The following is a 20,560-nucleotide window of genomic DNA, read 5'->3' on the forward strand; positions in this document are numbered from 1 at the left end:
TCCTTTCTTTCAGGGTTTTTTTAAATGTTTGTACATGTGTGAGTCACCAATGCAGGCTTGATCCCTAGCCACACCAACAACAATCACAAAAATCCCATTGACTTTCATGAAAAGAAAATGAGATTTGCAGCTGTGTTGCAGCCCTGGAAGATAGGTACAAGAGGATTCTCTGTACAGATCCATGCTGGACCATATTCTGTGTCTCCCAAATCTGCTACCACACACACCTAAGCAGAGGAATTAATGCACACCCTTATATAGAAGCTGGCAAGCTTTCCTTTGTCCAGCTAATGTCTTATGAATTACTGTATTAAGAAGATTATGGTTATTCAGCTCCAAATATTTATTCCAACATACTCCCCTCACCCACCAACAAAAGAAAACACATTTTCCCCTCTGTTATATGATAATGGCTATCCATTATATTCTGAGCTACTGGCAATCTTAAGGGGCTGTTTCTGTGGAGGCAAATCCTTAGTAGTTTCATTCCTGTGAGAGATGATATACTAAATAGCACATAGTGAATAATATGAAACCCCATTCTTTCCAAGCATTTTGTAGTAATTTTCTTCAATTGCCAGAAAACTTCATTAGAAGCAGTGATCCTGATCCAGATAAGTGTTGCACATGCACACATGAGATACCACATGGACATCAAGACTTACTGAGTTTCCTCATCTTGCTCTCTTTGTCTGCTGAAACCAAAGACTTTGGGGGACTGCACCGGTCTGGCAATTATGCTTCCTGGAATCATATCCAATAACTATACAGGCATAACAGGGCTGGTGGGAAAGACTGGCAAGGTGGGGCAGCTGCCCAGGAAAACCCAGCGCTTATTCATCAAGGTTGCATCTTTCAAGGACTGTTCTCTTCTGAGCTCTCTGTCTACAGCTTTGCAACAAAAGCAAGAAATTGCTGCTGTTTCACTCACGCTTGCTCTCTCAAGGTCCTTAATTTTGCCTGAACTGGTTGCAGTTCTGGTGCTTTTCCTTTTTGGATGGATGGACCTCTTACCAAGGTGATTTTATGTTGTTTTTAAGGAAGGTGTTCTTGTCTACAGTCCACTAGTCTTGTCTGAGCCTGAGAATTAGCTATGCTTGTTTGATCTCAAGTGAGTATCTCTGTAAGAACTATATTGGTATTGCACAATTATTGTCTGTATTGGATGAACTGCAAGTTTGCGAAATCTTATGAGCAATTTGTAATGTGATTCCAATAGTTTCTACTGAATGTTTGCTTAGAGTTTGCTGTTCTCATCACCAATGCAACAGATTGGTAACTTTAATATCAGGTGCTTAATATCAGGAAGAACTTGGCTTATGCAAAACTTGAGTGCTGGTAGCTCTAAAGCAGTGTTAGGCAACTTGTGGTCCTCCAGATGTTTTGGACTACAACTCCTCTCACCTCTCAACATTGGCTATGCTAGGTAGGGCTGATGGGAGTTATAGGCCAAAACATCTGGAGGGCCATAAGTTGCCCATCCCTGTTCTGCTTTGTATAGAAATAATTGCATTCTAAGTTTCATGGAGCAGGATTATAGCCTTGATGTATTTTTATCTAAGAACATAAGAAGAGCCAAGCTGGATCAGACCAAAGGTCCATTTAATCCAGCATTTTGTTCACACAGTGGCAAACCAGCTGCCTACGGGAAACCCACAAGCAGGACATGAGTGCAACAGCACCTTCCTGCCCAAGTTCCCAACTACTGGTGTACATAGGCACACTACCTCTGATACCAGAGACAGCATATAGTCATCAGGTCTAGTAGCCATTGATAGCCCTATCCTCCATGAATTTGTCCAATCCCTTTTTAAAGCCACCCAAATTGGTGGCCATCACTACATCTTGTGGTAGCAAATTCCATAGTTTGACTGTACACTGTGTGAACAAGTACTTCCTTTTATCTGCCCTGAATTTCACAACAATCAGCTTCATGGGATGACTCTGGGCTCTAATATTATGAGGGAGAAAAATGTCTCCCTATCCACTTTCTCCACACCATACATAATATTGTACACCTCTATCATGTCCCCTCTCACTCGCTTTTTCTCTAAGCTAAACAGTCCCAGATGTTGTAATCTTTCCTCATAGGGGAGTTGCTCCAGTCCCGTGATCATTTTAGTTGTTCTTTTCTGCACTTTCCCCAGTTTTACAATATTATTTTTAGGGCTGGTGAGCAGAACTTGTACACAGTATGCCAAGTGTGGTTGCACCAGAATTTTGCAGAAGGGAGTATGCTATTGATAGTTTTATTTTTTTATTTCTTTCCAAATTATGCCTAACATGAAATTTGCCTCTTTTTTTTGCAGCAGCCACACTCTTTCATCAAACTGTCCACCACAACCCCAAGATCTCTTCATTGGTCCATCACCACTAGCTCAGATGCCATCAGCTTATATGTTAAGTTGGGATTTTTTGCCCCAAAGTTAATCACTTTACACTTGCTTACACTGAACCATATTTGCCATTTTGATGCCCATTTCCCCAGTTTGGTGAGATCCTTTTGGAGCTCTTCGTAATCCTTTTTTGTTTTAACCACCCTAAATAATCCTTTTTTGTTTTAACCACCCTAAATAAATTTGGTGTCATCAGCTAACTTTGCCATCTCACTGCTCACTCCTAATTCCAGATAATTTACAAACAAGTTGAAAAGCATTGGTCCCAATACAGATCCTTTTGGGACCCCATTGTTTATATCCCTCCACTGGAAGAAATTACCATTTATTCCTACTTTCTGCAACTCTATGTTATTCACACATAAAATTAAAAAGTGAAGTTCAAAAGTTTGTATTGTCTTTCTTTAACAATAACAATTGGTCAAGACTTACTCTAGATTAAAAAGGTGTGGCCAAAGAGGGAGGGGTTAGAGGAGAAGCAAGGGGCCTAGTGATGCCCTTTGTGTTTTAACCAAATCCAAATGAACCTGCTGTTGAATAGGAAATATTTGGAACACTTGGACAAATGACAGATTCTGAAATAAATGGTTGCAAAATGCCACTTTAAATTGGATGTTTGGCTGATCCCTGGCACTGAATACGGTTCTGGAGCTAAGCCAGAAAAAGTCGTAGCTCAAATGGAGTCCTGATCTGGACCTTTAGGTTTCAGTGCTCCACGTTAAAAGGTCTGGAGTACAGATAAGCCCCAGGCTACAAAGACACTCTGGAATTAATGTGCACAGGGAGGAAAGTACAGGTGGTCTGCATAATCATGATTTATATAAAGGGAGATGTCTGGACTTCGGGTAATATCCAGTGGGGGGGCGGGCACAGTGCAAGCGCTAATGAAGTTGCGCTAGTGTAAATTAACACTTGTGCATTGTCATTAGCACTTACTAGTTCAAAGGGGAAAGCTGGCGATTTACTACCCACAGAACATTGGCGGCAAATCACCGCTTTTTCTCTTTGCACTAGGAAGTGCTAATGGTATTGCACTAGCATCGGTTTATGCTAGTGCAACATCATTTGCGCCACCATTGGATACTACCTTTTGTGTTACATCCGGTGAATCCTGCTATTTTTTGTGACACCTAACAATATTATGTAGACAAGACAGGAACTTACCTGCTTTCAGTGCCGTGACTTCAACAATATTTTTCTGGTAGAAAGTTCTAAAAACTAAAGGAGTTATGTCGCCATCTCCTGACAGTTTCTCTACAGTTTGCTTAAACATTTCCACCAAGTTATGCAGGACTCTGTCTAAATTGATTGTAGGTGTTGATGGTGAGGTCATGGTTACGGATATGGCAACAGCTGTCGTACAGGTTGGATGGGACTGCACAGCTTCACACTTAATTTGGCAGCTCTCCAGTGACCTCATCAGCACAAGATTTTGCCTTTGCTGTTGCTCATTTAGCACTGCAATGACATGCCATTCAATGGAAGCAGCTCTGGGAAGGAAAGGTACCACAATCACAGCCACTTCTCCATATGCTGCAGGTACATCATTATTCATGTCTTCATCTTCTGCCTAGAAATTAAACAGACCACTTTGATTATTAGAACACTCATTTTATATTATCAAAGCTTAATATACAAGGATACTGGACGGCCAAGAAATTGTTGTGAAGAAATTACAATATCCAGAATATGAAATGACAGAAAAACGTGTATGATACACAAAGAGGGTTTTCTAAAGAATAAAACAGTGCCAACTAGCAAGTTACATAGAAGATTATAATTTGCTGCTCACATGAGTGTGCACAAAGCTTAGGATTTCACAGGGCTCTATTTCAAGCAAGAGGATAGTGATGCTCGATTATATAAAGGAAAAATAAGGTATAGATCCAGTGCAAATATTAAATCAGAAACAATGTAAATGGTTTATATAGCAGGGGAATTATAGAATTGCAATAATCAACGAAACCAAGCCCAGTATGACATTTGTCTCCCAAAGAAGGTTGGTATTTGAATATTAAAATTCTAAAGGATGTATATAACACACATTTTAGAATAAAAAAAACTTCAGAAAAAAATTGCATAGCTAGTTCTACTTCCATGGAACACCATGGAAACACACGTCTTTTTTGGGCAAGTGAAGTCTTCATCCTACAAACTAAATATGTGTTATCAATCCGAAATACATTTATTCTATAGATAAATGTATTTATCTGGAATATTACCATACTATATTCCTATGACAGAAAATGTCTTTACTTATTTAAAATTTATTTATAAAATAAATACAAGCCCTTCTATGACATCTTAACTTGTAGTGGTCTCTCAAACCTTTCAGAAGTGAGGGAGACTCACATAGGAGGTCCATCTAAACATTTTCAACCATGAAATGGCAGTTATTTCACTCTCTTACACTTTACTCCTGACAAATCTTGGGTTAAGGATATTTAAAGCTCTAAGGAATCTTGTTCCAGATAATTCCATATAACCATCCTGTGTTTCAAAGCTGGTAGCTTGTACTCCACGGCACCAAATAGACTCTGCTTTATAAACAAAGCTCCAAGTTTTATTTTAAACGAAGCCCCCTCTACAGAGCTCTCTCAGGCTGTGGCCGCTCTGTCCTTCGGCCAGAAGCAGTGGATGTTGCCCTCAACTACTTCCTGGCTCCTCCCAGGAAACACAACCTATCCAGGAGAAATCCAGCGGTTGTTTTATATTAAGAACATAAGAACATGAGAAGAGCCATGTGGGATCAGACAAAGGGTCCATCTGGTAGAGCATTCTGTTCACACAGTGGCCAACCTGCTGTCAACTAGGTATTTTGAGAGAGGGAGAAGAATGTCTTCCTATCCACATTCTCCACGCCATGCACAATCTTGTACACCTCTACCCAAACAAGGGATTCCAGAATATTTCAGCCATACATCTGTGCTGATCGCCTTGGGTCACCCTGTGCTTGGGTTAAAGATATTTACATAAACATAAACCCATCCACCATAGTTAACAAGCCTGATCTGAACACTTATCACTGAGAGGTGAATCAAAAATTTCTTGATGCTGATGTAAGCTGTCGAATCTCTGCTCATCCTGAGGATGTGCAAACAAACCAGAAATGGGCTCAATAGTTATTCCATAACTTCTTTCCTAAAATGAGAAATCTTAAATATGATCTTAACTATTGGGAAAGGCCTGCCTTATACAGTGCCTAGTTGCTAGGCACTTCACACATCAATTATTACTACAAAGTGACACTTTGATACTTTTTGACTTATTGGAGGAGAATATGTAAAAAGCATATCATCATATGAAAAGAAACCAAAACAACATGGTCATGCAATTAGAGAAAAAAAGAATAGAAGGACATCCCCCACAGCAACAATCAAATTGTCTAATTCAAAACATGCTCATACTCTGCTTCAATCAGAATTTCCTGGCTCTGCCTCCTGTGTTTTGTTTTTTTAATCATGGGAAGAATGTCCTAACCCAGAACCACTGAGAATGGCAAGTCCAAATTTTCCCTTTTCTAGTGGCTCCAGGGTGGGGCCGTGGGCAGTCTTCAATTTCTAGATGTAGAAAAGGCGTCTAAAGCAGTCTAATTATCTGAGTTAAGTAGAGATTACCTTCTGCAGGAAATGCCTGCCAAAGGACTAATCTGCTATACACTTCGCATCGAAGCAATAGTGCTTGATAAAAGCTATAGGCAGACTTCCAAGTAACCATCTTGCATATCAGTTCAATAGAATGACAAGACTCAGGGCCAAACTAGGTATGATAATTGTGTGAATGCAGTTTACATGAACTTTTTTGCTCTGTAAATAGCAACCACAAGGAAGCCTGAGCTGCTTTTGCACCATGGGGGTTGGAGTGGGGAGGTTTAACACACTCTCTCTCTCTCTCACAGTCCACACAAATATCACCTCTGCTACTTCCATTTCCCCCTTCATGGATCACTGCCTTGTTGTGGCGAAGGGGCTTGCGTAACTCAGTGAAGCCATAAGCTATGCCATGCAGGGCGACCCAAGACAGACAGGTCATGGTGCAGAGTTCTGACAAAATGTGGTCCACTGGAGAAGGAAATGGCAACCCACTCCAGTATTCTTGCCAAGAAAACCCCATGGAACGTATCACAAAGCTAAAAAATATGACGCCGGAAGATGAGCCCCTCAGGTCGGAAGGTGTCCAATATACTACTGGGGAAGAGCAGAGGGAATTTCCAAGTAGCATCAGAAAGAGTGAAGCGGCTGGACCAAAGCTGAAAGGACACTCAGCTGTGGATGTGTCTGGTGGTGAAAAGAAAGTCCGATGCTGTAAAGAACAATATTATTTAGGAACCTGGAATGTCAGATCAATGAATCAAGGTAAGCTGGAGGTGGTCAAACATGAGATGGCAAGATTGAACATCGACATCTTGGGAATCAGCGAACTAAAATGGACAAGCATGGGCGAATTTAATTCAGGTGACCATTATATCTACTACTGTGGGCAAGAATCCCTTAGAAGAAATGGAGTAGCACTCATAGTCAACAAAAGGGTGGGAAAAGCAGTACTGGGGTACAATCTCAAAAACGACAGAATGATCTCAGTACGAATCCAAGGCAAACTATTCAACATCACAGTAATTCAAGTCTCTGCCCCAACCACTGAGGCCAAAGGAGCTGAGGTTGATCAGTTCTATGACGACCTACACCTTCTAGAACTAACACCAAAAAAAGATGTCCTCTTCATCATAGGGGATTGGAATGCTAAAGTAGGAAGTCAAGAAATCACCGGGATAACAGGCAAGCATGGCCTTGGTGTACAAAATGAAGCAGGACAAAGGCTAATAGAGTTTTGCCAAGAGAACATGCTGATCATAGCAAACACTCTTTTCCAACAGCACAAGAGGCGACTCTACACATGGACATCACCAGATGGTCAATATCGAAATCAGACTGATTATGTCCTTTGCAGCCAAAGATGGAGAAGCTCTATACAGTCAGTAAAAACAAGACCTGGAGCTAACTGTGGCTCAGATCATGAGCTTCTTATTGCAAAATTTCGGCTTAAATTAAAGAACGTAGGGAAAACCACTAAACCATTCAGGTATGACCTCAATCATATCCCTTATGAATATACAGTGGAGGTGAGGAAAAGATTTAAGGAATTAGACCTGATGGAGTGCCTGAGGAACTATGGACGGAGGTCCGTTACGGCAGCAACTCAATCCATCCCAATAGAATGGGAAAGACTAGAGATGTTTTCAAGAAAATTAGAGATATCAAAGGAACATTTTGTGCACAGACGGACATGATAAAGGACAAAGAAGGCAGGGACCTAACAGAAGCAGATGAGATTAAGAAGAGGTGGAAAGAATACACAGAACTATACAGGAAAGATCTGAATGTCCCTGATAGCCATGATAGTGCAGTCACTGAACTTGAGCCGGACATCCTAGAAAGTGAAGTCAAGTGGGCCTTAGGAAGCATTAGTAACAACAAAGCTAGCGGAGATGACAGTATTCCAGCTGAGCTATTTAAGATCCTAAAAGATGATGCTGTTAAAGCGCTGCACTCAATATGCCAACAAATTTGGAACACTCAACAATGGCCACAAGACTGGAAAAGGTCAGTTTACATTCCAATTCCAAAGAAGGGCAATGCCAAAGAGTGTTCAAACTACCGCACAATTGCGCTCGTTTCGCATGCCAGCAAGGTTATGCTCAAAATCCTACAAGCTAGGCTTCAGCAGCATGTGAACTGAGAACTACCGGAAGTACAAGCTGGGTTTTGAAGAGGCAGAGGAACTAGAGATCAAATCGCCAACATTCGCTGGATCATGGAGAAAGCAAGAGAATTCCAGAAAAACGTCTATTTCTGCTTCATTGACTACGCTAAAGCCTTTGATTGTGTGGATCACAACAAACTGTGGCAAATTCTGAAAGAGATGGCAGTACCAGACCACCTTACCTGTCTCCTGAGAAACCTGTAGGAGGGTCAAGAAACAACAGTAAGACCCGGACATGGAACAACCGACTGGTTCAAAATTGGGAAAGGAGTACGACAAGGCTGTTTATTGTTGCCCTGCTTATTTAATTTATATGCAGAGTACATCATGAGAAACGCCGGGTTGGATGAGTCACAGGTCGGAATTAAGACTGCCGGGAGAATTATCAACAACCTCAGATATGCAGACGATACCACCCTAATGGCAAAAAGCAAAGAGGATCTAAAGAGCCTCTTGTTGAGGGTGAAAGTGGAGAGTGCAAAAGCTGGTTTGAAACGCAACATTAAAAAAACGAAGATCATGGCATCTGGCCCCATCACTTCCTGGCATATAGAAGGAGAAGAAATGGAAGCAGTGACAGATTTTATTTTCTTGGGCTCCAAGATCACCGCAGACGCTGACTGTAGCCATGAAATTAAAAGACGCTTGCTCCTTGGGAGGAAAGCTATGGAAAACCTAGACAGCATAGTAAGAAGCAGAGACATCACCTTGTCGACAAAGATTCGTATAATCAGATCTATGGTTTTTCCAGTAGCAATGTATGGCTGTGAGAGCTGGACTATACGGAAGGCTGAGCGCCGAAGAATTGATGCTTTCGAACTGTGGTGCTGGAGAAGACTCTTACGAGTCCCGTGGACTGCAAGGAGGTCAAATCAGTCAATCCTAAAGGAAATCAACCCTGAGTGCTCATTGGAAGGACAGATACTGAAGCTGAAGCTCAAATATTTTGGCCACCTAATGCGAAAACTCACTGGAAAAGACCGTGATGCTGGGAAAGATGGAAGGCAAAAGGAGAAGGGGAGGGCAGAGGATGAGATGGCTAGATAGCATCACCGATGCAATGAATATGGACTTGAGCACACTCTGGGAGAGAGTGCGGGACAGAAAGGCCTGGCGTGCTATGGTCCATGGGGTCACAAAGAGTCGGACACGACTGAATGACTGAACAACATTTCCATTTCAAGAGAGGCCTACAGAAACCATAAGGTTTCTATTTGGAACTGTCATTTTTTCATCCTGCAGTTAAGCCACTTGAGATCTAGGATTATTTAGTCTGTCTGTCTGTCTGTCTTTCTTTTTCTTTCTAATAGATTTATATACCTGCTCACCATATTTAAAAATATCTCTACGCAGTTTACAAGAAAATTAAATACATTAAAATACACTATGATATACATTAAAATATAATTAAAATACATAATAATTGCTCAAACATTTATATAAAACATTAATAACAACATTAAAACCAATGCAACACTATAATTACAAACATACTGGGCAGCACACTCACGCAGGGAAGGCCTGGGTAAAGAAATGGGTTTTTAATTGGTGCTTAAAAGGATGCTATAGTTGGTACCTCCCAAATACAAGGGGAAAGGACATTCCATAAGGTGGCCACCACTAAGGTGAACACCTGCTTCTGGGTCGCTGCGAGGTAGCAATCTGCAGGTCACGGTACAACCAGCAGGGACTCCTCTGATGATCTTAATCGCCTTCCCCAGTACTGTACTGGGAAAGGCGATCTGCCAGGTAATCTACTCCCAAGCTCTACAGGGCTTTATATGCCAATACCAAGACTTTGTACTTGGCTTGGTAGCTAATAGGTACCCAGTGCACTTGATTCAACAGCAGTGCACTACGTTGCAGAGCCAGGCACCCCACTCAGCATTCTGGGTGCCGCATTCTGGACCAGCTGCAGCTTCCAGTCTAACCACAAGGGAAACCCCACATGAAGTGCAGTACAGTAATCTGAACTGTGGGGCTATCAATGCATGGACCATAGGGCCAGGCTATCCCTGTCCAGGAAAGGGCGCAGTTGACATACCAACTGGTATTGGTAATAGGCATTCCTCACCACAGAAGCCACTTTGGCCTCTAATAACAATGAGGAATCCAGGACCATTCCCAAACTATATACCTGTTCTTTCTGAGGGAGTGCAATCCTGTCTAGTTCCCACCCATAGAGTCTCTGTCTTGTCAGAATTTGGTCTCAGTTTTTGGCCATTATCCAAACCCATCACTACAGCCAGGCACCAGTTCAGAATATGCACAGCCTCTCCTGATTCAGATGTTACAGAGAAATAGAGCATACTGACGACACCTTGTCCCAAATCTCCTAACGACCACCTCCAAATCTCCTAATGACCACCCCCAGCATAGATGTTAAATATCATGGGGGAGAAGATGGTACCTGTGGTACCACAGCATAATTGCCAGGGGGCTGAGCCACAGCCCCGCAATTCTACTTTCTGGAATTGTCTCCGCAAGTATGAGCAGAACCACTGTAGATCAGTGCTTCTAATTCCCAACTCACAGAGATGATCCAAAAGAATACCATGGTTAATGGTATCAAAAGCTGCTGAAAGATCAAGCAGGATCAACAGAGTTGCACTCCCTCTATCTCTCTCCTGCAAGAGGTCATCCATCAGAGTGACGAAAGCAAATTCTGTCCCCAAACCAAGCCTGAACTCAGACTGAAATGTATTGAGAGAATCAGTATCTTCCAAGAATGTCCGCAATTTCCCAGCCACCACCCTCTCAAGCAACTTGCCCAGAAAAGAGGGCCATAGTTGGCATAAACAGTGACAAACCATAGTTGGTATAAAACTCCAGATCCAGGGAGAGCTTTTTCAGGAGTGGGCACAGCACTGCCTCCTTCAAGGCAGTGGGCATCACTCCATCACATAAAGATGCAGTCAATACTCCCTGGATCCACTCAGCCAACCCCTCCTGGCTAGCTTGAATAAACTAGGATGGGCAACAGCTGAGAAAGCAGGTTGTAGGACAAACAGCTATAAGTGTCTTGTCTATATTCTCAGGCTGCAAATACTGAAACTGATCCCATACAGATGTATCAGATGTACAATATAGTACAGATGTACTACAAGCAGCATTCAAATTGGCATGAAGCAGAGTAATTTTATCCTCAAAGTGGCTCACAAAATTATCACAGCAGGCCTTCAAGGGCTCCAACATAGGAGAAGATGACAACAAGCCCTGAATCACCCTGAAAAACTGTGCTGAGGATGCAATGGAGGTAGCAAAGTAGGCCTTCTTTGCTGCCCTCACGGCCGTGCAGTAGGTGCAATTATGCATTCTCAGGTGTGTAATGAGTCTTATACTACTTACACTCTAGCCATCTCCCAGCCCTGTTTCATCCCCTGGAGAACCTGGGAGCACCTTGGGCTCCACAGCACTGTAGAAGGCGCTCAGGAGCGATTGTGTCAACAACCCATCATGTTCCACCATTATATATCTAGATACCTATATCTCAATTAGATCCCAGATAAAGGTTGGTCTCTGGGAAGAACTTTGATTGAACTGTACGAGATGTTAAATTGCAGACTGGATCAGTGCACACTTGGTAGAACACTTGAGTTCACAAAATCTGGGGGTCCTCTTCAGCTCCAACGTGTTCCTGTCTGAGACTGTCACCAGCATCTAGTAACTGGAGGTGGGCTTCCTCCAAGCTACCACAAAATGGTGAAGATGACAACTTTTCTTTACAGGGAGCTTGTATGTTTCCATGCATACCATAGTTTCTCCCAACCTCTAGAGTTGGAGGCGGAAGATCATTGACTGCTTGGATGACTGCTTCCTCCTGAGTGGCTTTGGTGGTTGCCAACTGGGTTTTCAGCTTCTGCAGTCTTTGGATCACCTGGGACCCATGAAGGCTCTCTCTTCCATTTTCAATGCTCCTGAGAGTTCCCCCTCTTCAAGGGGTGTGACATGATCAGCGTGTTCTGAGAAGGCATCCGATTGATCCAAAATATTATTCAGGGGCCTCCTCAAAGGCAGGGGACTTTAAGCACCCTGATTCCCTGCCCTAGGCCTTTTGTGAGGGGATCAAAACACCCTCAGTGCCATGGTCCCTTGGGTTTGAAGGTGTGATCCTTGACTCACTGGGTAATAATCAGAACCTGGGGAATGTCTTCTGTTCCTGCTCCTCCCCATCTTGACTGATCTGTTGCTAGAATGACAATGGCTCCTATCTTTGTCCTCATGTCCCTCCACCCTTCTCTTTGTGGTGCAGCTTGCCATTGCCATTATTGGAGGTCCCTCCCCCTGTCAATTTGGTCATCTTGGAGTGGAGGGAGCCCTGGACCTCCTTGCAATTATAGCCTAATCCAAAAAATACTCAAGCTCCATTCCCAGACAAATCAGACTTCAAGGCTGATTAATCCTCTGCCACACTCATTGCAACCTGGCCACGCAGGGAATTGTATGTTGGGCCCTGATATGAGAGGGTAGGGAATGATCTCCCTCACATACTGTCCTGGTCACATCCAACTCACATACTGCCCTGGTCTCACCCAACATTGTGGCTGCACATTGAAACGTATCATGGGGAGCCAGGGGAATGAGTGAAGTGAGTATCAGGTCGATGTGGTTTAATAGCTACTTGTTTTCCCTCCCAACCCAAAGGTAGGAAGCAGGGGAACAGGAAGGCACTCTAGCCATTTCCACAGTGATGAATAGCTTCTCTGCTCATGGGGGTGGGTGGGTGATGGAATGCTTACCAGGTGGGAAATAGACATTGCATCCTCCAGAGCAGGGGTTGGAAGAGCTCAGGCTTGTGGGATCTACTTTGTTTTTTTACTATAGCCTTGAGATCCACCAGCTGGAGCCAGGTGCAAAAGATGCATGCACTGAATTGCAAAACGCTGAGCCCAGGCATTTGTTTTGAGTGCCAAAATTGAATGGAGTGTACAGTCTTTCCACACAAACTCTACTCCTGTTTACTCCCAAGGCTTCATTATTTCAGCAGTATAATTGGAGAGGGAGTCATTTTGCTGTTGCTATTGTCAAACTATTAGGAATGAGACATCCTTGCTGATCTACTGCAAATCGCCGAAAGATCTACCAGTACATCCAGGTCTACCTTCTGCCCACCTCTCCTCTTTTCCCTCATTGTGGTGAACAGATAGTTGTAGCTTAACTAAGATGGGTTAAGGGGGAGTGTGGAGAGAAGAACACATTTTTAGAAAGGGGGAAACTTGTGATGTCTCAAGTAATTCAAGGACACAGGCTGCCCCAACCCAGAACCTCTGGAGAAGGATTAATTTTTCTCTGCCCTATAGTAAGGTTTATGAGGCAAGTCATTTCCACATCTGCTTTCCTGAGAAGAGATGGGATGAATATGGGATATAATCGTTTCCTGAAATAGGGTCCAATGCTTAATCTGCTGGAAAATTCCCCTGCTCAAGTCCTATCAAAATGACCAGGAGCTACTAAAAAGAAAGAATCTGCCTGTAAATATGTTCCAAGTCTGTCTGTCTGTCTGTCACACACACAGAGTTTCAAACATAGGTTAATGCATTTTTGGAAAGAAGTAATAATTCACCTATAAATCTTTAAGATATAGCAAACTTCTTTTACTTGTCTCCTAACAACTAAACCTTTGTTTAAACTCATAGTACATTCTCCCTCATATTTTTGTTTTTAAATGTTTTTCTCCCTCCCCTTTTTCTTTCTGGAGAGACACCTCATGCAAAACAATGCTAGTATTAGTGACTGAGAGTTCCTTTGCCTGTACTTATATTGGTAACAACTTTTTATATACCGATTTGCTTACATTGCAGTTCAGAATAGTAAATACTCTACATTGTCTGACCTTTGAATGGAAAAATAATTACAAGTTAAAACTGTAATTTTATCTGAGGTCGATAAGGCCGTAACATTCACTCTGCTTTCAATTCACATGCTCAATTTTCATCCACTCACTCTCGACTTCGAGAGGAAGGAATAATGACAGGTTACAGGCACTTTATTTCAAAATTCACTCACAAAATTATTGACAAGCATTTCCCCCCACAGAAAAGTCTCTGCTGCTTGACCCTCGTGAGCTGTTTACATGAAAAATGCACTTACATCTAGATTAACGATAGTGAAGTCTAATTCTACACCAAAACTTGTAGCAATTTCTTTAGCATGCCTGTGTTGGATATGGGAACAAAAATAGGGATAATTTGCCTCAAATTGCAGTCACTTCAGTCATAATAAAATCTCACTGAGTACTGTTTGCTTTCAGTACTTTCATTAGGTAAGCTGGGCCTGTTATTAAGGTCCCAACACATAAATGTTATATTAGCACTTAACAGTAGCACTGTAGTCTCCCTCCAGGAGATGAATTCTAACCTTGTCAATATAATTCTGCTTCCAGTGTTGCAAAACAGTTTGAAAAGATGAATACTGGAGCTTTACAGTGAAGAAAAAAGTCATGCTCATTCAGGCTTAAAGGCCACTTGGTTGGCCCAAGGTGCTGAGGTACTGTTTAGAAAATAAGTCTAAAAAGCTGTCTCAGGTCAAGTCAAGCATTGAGACAAAACTTTCCTACTTTCTTGTACTTGTCTTAGGTTGTTAAATCAATTACTTTGTATTTCTGCTTGCCTTCAACTGCCATTTAGAATATGGGAAGAATACAGAAGAATTAGGCCAAGGAAAAAGTACGATTTCAAGCTCAACAAATGATCATCATTGCAAGTGAAAGACTGTGCACCATGCACCCACAAATTCACGTAAGCTCACATTTTAGAGGCCTCAACCTTTAAAGTATGAGTTTGTGTGATGAAGCTTCCAGGGATTATTATTTTTTTCAGTGTTGCAGAAACTCTTGGTCAAATGGCCTCCAAGTCATTTTTCAAAACAGAGAAGCTAGCTTCGCAGAATAGAGAAATCCTCTCTGTTGGAGAAATGATTTCCAATTGTCACCTGTTAAATATTATTTACTTTCTTTTATAACTGAATAACTTGGCCTCAACACATGAATTATTCAAGCCATTCCTTAGAATTATGCTACTAAAGGAATGTTAGGTAAATCCTACTAACATTACAGGCATACGTACAAGGCTTGCCTGTTGTATATGAGGATACACTTGAAAGGATAGTGATGGGTGGTCACTTACCACTTCCCCAAGATCTTGTATGTGAGCCCCCTCAGAATTAGAAGCTTGCCTTCTTTCTTTACAATGTATATGTGATGATACTGAATAGATTATCAAGAAACTGCAATTGTCCAATCTCTCATCAGTCCAATGACAACACCCACTGATCTCACCCTGCTAATCTCACTCTGATTCAGTGGTCTCTGGCCTCATACTGTGTTAAGGCAATGGCAGACTGAAGCTGAATCTACTGAAGATTATGTATTATTTTATTTTAGAATATTTACATACTGCTTCCCATTTTAAAATCCCGAAGCAGTTTACAACAAATTATAAAACAATACATCATTATAAAAGCACAACAACATTTAGACAAGTTAATGGTTGGGAAAAGCCAGAGTAAACAAGAATTTAACAATCGTTGAAAGCACATGATTGTTGGTGCCTGACATATCCCAGAGGGGAGCTTATTCCAGAAGGAGAGCTCTACCACAAAGAAGGCCTAATACCTTGTTGCTGCCAGATGAGATTCTGCAGGATATGGCACAGACAGCAAGACCTACCATGAAGATCATAGTGGTCTAACCAGACTACACAGGGGGAGACAATCTTTCAGGTAACCTGGTCCTAAGTTATTTAGGGCTTTATATGTCAATAATAATACCTTGAACCTGGCTCAGTAGCAAACTGGCAGCCAGTGCAGCTCTTTCAGCACAGGTGTTATGTGCACATGACAAGGTACTCCATTAAATAACCTTGCAGCAGTATTCTGCAGGAACTTAATCTTCTGAACCAGTCTCAAGGGCAGCCCCACATGAAGTACATTAGAGTAGTCTGAATTGTGAGGTTACCAATGCATGGACTACAATCGTCAGGCTATCTCTGTCCAGGAAAGGGTGCAGTTGCTGTACCACCTGAATTTGGTAAAAGATGCTCTGTGCCATGGAAGTCAGGCTTCTAACGACAATGATGAATTTGGAGCACACCCCAAGTGCATACGTGTTCTTTCATGGGGAGTACAACTCTATCCAGAACAGGTAAACTCCCTAATTCCCATAGGAGCCACTTACCCACCGTGCCTCCATCTTAACGGATTCAGCTTCAGCTTACTGGCCCTCATCCAGCCCACCACTAAATCTAAGTACCAATCCACGACATGCATGGCCTCTCTTGATCCAGATGTAATGGAGAAGTAGAGCTGAGTGTAATCACTGTAATGGTGACACCATGCCTTAAAACTCCTAATGGCAAATTCCTAATGACCTCACCCAATGGCTTCATATATATGTTAAATAGTACTGGAGACAAAGTGGTACCTTGTAGCACCCCTAGAGCATAATTGCCGGAGGGACAAGGTACAGCTTCCCAGTGCCACTCTCTGGACACTACCCTGCTGATAAGGAGCGGAATTACTGCAAAACAGTATCCCCAATTCCCAGTGCACAGAGTCGGTCCAGGAGGATATAATGGCAGATGGTATAAAAACCCACTGAAAGAGTGAGTAAGAGTAAGAGGGTCATGCTACCCTATGCCCTCTCCTGATAAAGGTCATCCATCATGGTGACCAAGGCAGATTCTGTCCCCATATCTAGACTGGAATCCAGATTGAGATAATGACAGGTGGCAGGGGCTGTGTGGATTCCCATGGTCATTCAGGTTTATAGGACAGAATTGTTCTCAGGTACATCCACATTCAGGTTGCATTCAGGTTGATCAGGAGTACCTTTCATCGGCTTCACTTCTTGAGAAGGATGCAACCCTTTCTTAGGGAGAGATGCCACAGTTCAGTGATAGAGCACAAGTTGGGCATGTAGAAAATTCCAGGTTTAAATACCCAGCATCTCCAGTCAAAGAACCTCATGTAGTAGGGGTTTTAATTTATTTATTAGATTTATTAGAGATCTTGGAGGGGTGCTACCCATCAGAGTAGGCTGAGCAAGATGGACCCATGGTCCACTCAGTATAAGGCAACTCCTTATAATTTAGTTTCAAATTCAGACAAGAAACCAGCAATCACTTTCTTGTATTCAAGGTGTTGGTTTTGTGTTACTTGCTCTACATGGAATGCCCTTGAACACTATTCAGATGCTACATCTGATGTAGAACATGATCAGCTTATTCCATGGCTTGCACTAGCTTTCCATTTCCTTCTTGGCACAATTCAAGCTTGTTTGTTGTTGTTGTTGTTCAGTCGTTAAGTCGTGTCCGACTCTTCGTGACCCCATGGACCATAGCATGCCAGGCCTTCCTGTCCTCCACTCTCTCCTGGGGTGTGCTCAAGTTCATATTCATTGCATCGGTGATGCTATCTAGCCATCTCATCCTCTGTCGTCCCCTTCTCCTTTTGCCTTCCATCTTTCCCAGCATCACGGTCTTTTCCAGTGAGTTTTTTCTTTGCATTAGGTGGCCAAAATATTTGAGCTTCAGTTTCAGTATCTGTCCTTCCAATGAGCACTCAGGGTTGATTTCCTTTAGGATTGACTGACGTGACCTCCTTACAGTCCAGCGGACTCGTAAGAGTCTTCTCCAGCACCATAGTTCAAAAGCATCAATTCTTCGGCGCTCAGCCTTCCGTATAGTCCAGCTCTCACAGCCATACATTACTACTGGGAAAACATTAGCTTTGATTAGACGGGCTTCTGTCGGCAAGGTGATGTCTCTGCTACTTACTATGCTGTCTAGGTTGGCCATAGCTTTCCTCCCAAGGAGCAAGCGTCTTTTAATTTCATGGCTACAGTCACCGTCTGCGGTGATCTTGGAGCCCAAAAAAATAAAATCTGTCAGTGCTTCTATTTCTTCCCCTTCTATATGCCAGGAAGTGATGGGGCCAGATGCCATGATCTTCGTTTTTTTAATGTTGAGTTTCAAACCAGCTTTTGCACTCTCCTCTTTCACCCTCAACAAGAGGCTCTTGAGATCCTCTTCATTTTCTGCCATTAGGGTGGTATCGTCTGCATATCTGAGGTTGTTGATAATTCTCCCGGCAATGTTAATTCCGACCTGTGATTCATCCAACCCGGCGTTTCTCATGATGTACTCTGCATATAAATTAAATAAGCAGGGCGACAATATACAGCCTTGTCGTACAGCTTTCCCAATTTTGAACCAATCGGTTGTTCCATGTCCGGTTCTTACTGTTGCTTCTTGACCCTCATACAGGTTTCTCAGGAGACAGGTAAGGTGGTCTGGTACCCCCATCTCTTTCAGAATTTGCCACAGTTTGTTGTGATCCACACAATTAAAGGCTTTAGCATAGTCAATGAAGCAGAAATAGACGTTTTTCTGGAATTCTCTTGCTTTCTCCATGATCCAGCGAATGTTGGCGATTTGATCTCTCGTTCCTCTGCCTCTTCGAAACCCCGCTTGTACTTCCGGTAGTTCTCGGTTCACATACTGCTGAAGCCTAGCTTGTAGGATTTTGAGCATCACCTTGCTGGCATGTGAAATGAGCGCAACTGTACGGTAGTTTGAACACTCTTTGGCGTTGCCCTTCTTTGGAATTGGAATGTAAACTGACCTTTTCCAGTCTTGTGGCATATTGAGTGCAGCACTTTAAGAGCATCATCTTTTAGGATTTTAGATAGCTCAGCTGGAATACTGTCATCTCCACTAGCTTTGTTGTTAGTAATGCTTCCTAAGGCCCACTTGACTTCACTCTCGAGGATGTCCGGCTCAAGTTCAGTGACCGCACTATCATGGCTATCAGGGACATTCAGATCTTTCCTGTATAGTTCTTCTGTGTATTCTTGCCACCTCTTCTTAATCTCATCTGCTTCTGTCAGGTCCCTGCCTTCTTTGTCCTTTATCATGCCCATCTTTGCACAAAACGTTCCCTTGAGATCTCCGATTTTCTTGAAGAGATCTCTAGTCTTTCCCATTCTATTGTTTTCCTCGATTTCTTTGCATTGTTCATTTAAGAAGGCCTTCTTGTCTCTCCTTGCTATTCTCTGGAACTCTGCATTCAGTTGGATATATCTTCCCCTTTCTCCCTTGCGTTTCGCTTCCCTTCTTTCCTCAGCTACTTGTAAAGCCTCATCAGACAGCCACTTGGCTTTCTTGCATTTCTTTTTCTTTGGGATGGATTGAGTTGCTGCCTCCTGAACAATGTTACGGACCTCCATGCATAGTTCCTCAGGCACTCTATCAGGTCTAATCCCTTAAATCTATTCCTCACATCCACTGTATATTCATAAGGGATATGACTGAGGTCATACCTGAATGGTTTAGTGGTTTTCCGTATGTTCTTCAATTTAAGCTGAAATTTTGCAAGCAGCAGCTCATGATCTGAGCCACAGTCTGACTGTATAGAGCTTCTCCATCTTTGGCTGCAAAGGACATAATCAATCTGATTTCGATATTGACCATCTGGTGATGTCCATGTGTAGAGTCGCCTCTTGTGCTGTTGGAAAAGAGTGTTCGCTATGATCAGCGTGTTCTCTTGGCAAAACTCTATTAGCCTTTGTCCTGCTTCATTTTGTACACCAAGGCCATGCTTGCCTGTTATCCCGGTGATTTCTTGACTTCCTACTTTAGCATTCCAATCCCCTACGATGAAGAGGACATCTTTTTTTGGTGTTAGTTCTAGAAGGTGTTGTAGGTCTTCATAGAACCGATCAACCTCCGCTTCTTCAGCATCAGTGGTTGGGGCATAGACTTGAATTACTGTGATGTTGACTGGTTTGCCTTGGATTCGTACTGAGATCATTCTGTCGTTTTTGAGATTGTACCCCAGTACTGCTTTTCCCACCCTTTTGTTGACTATGAGTGCTACTCCATTTCTTCTAAGGGATTCTTGCCCACAGTAGTAGATATGATGGTCACCTGAATTAAATTCGCCCATGCTTGTCCATTTTAGTTCGCTGATTCCCAAGATGTCGATGTTCAATCTTGCCATCTCATGTTTGACCACCTCCAGCTTACCTTGATTCATTGATCTGACATTCCAGGTTCCTAAACAATATTGTTCTTTACAGCATCGGACTTTCTTTTCACCACCAGACACATCCGCAGCTGAACGTCCTTTCGGCTTTGGCCAAGCCGCTTCACTCTTTCTGGCGCTACTTGGAAATTCCCTCTGCTCTTCCCCAGTAGGATATTGGACACCTTCCGACCTGCGGGGCTCATCTTCCGGCGTCATCTCTTTTAGCCTTGTGATACGTTCCATGGGGTTTTCTTGGCAAGAATACTGGAGTGGGTTGCCATTTCCTTCTCCAGTGGACCACATTTTGTCAGAACTCTGAACCATGACCTGTTCATCTTGGGTGGCCCTGCACGGCATCGCTTATGGCTTCACTGAGTTAC

General features: G+C 42.7%; 1 protein-coding gene across 9 annotated transcripts in view; it reads right to left on the reverse strand.

Moving 5' to 3' along the window:
* DPH6 (diphthamine biosynthesis 6) overlaps positions 1-20,560 on the reverse strand; it is a 372,137-nt gene that overhangs the window by 73,395 nt on the left and 278,182 nt on the right. For all 9 annotated transcript variants that reach the window (XR_014789202.1, XR_014789200.1, XM_084844448.1 and 6 more), the window contains one exon: positions 3,561-3,966. Coding sequence is in view for 7 of the 9 variants with exons in the window: in XM_084844448.1 (XP_084700574.1) it covers positions 3,561-3,966 (406 nt within the window). In the remaining 2 variants the exon portion in view is untranslated. The remainder of the gene's footprint in view (positions 1-3,560; positions 3,967-20,560) is intronic.

The sequence above is a fragment of the Heloderma suspectum genome, chromosome 1 (genome assembly GCF_057233095.1).
Source record: "Heloderma suspectum isolate Gila_16-S chromosome 1, 16-S_ref, whole genome shotgun sequence".
In the NCBI taxonomy this organism is placed as follows: Eukaryota; Metazoa; Chordata; class Lepidosauria; order Squamata; family Helodermatidae; genus Heloderma; species Heloderma suspectum.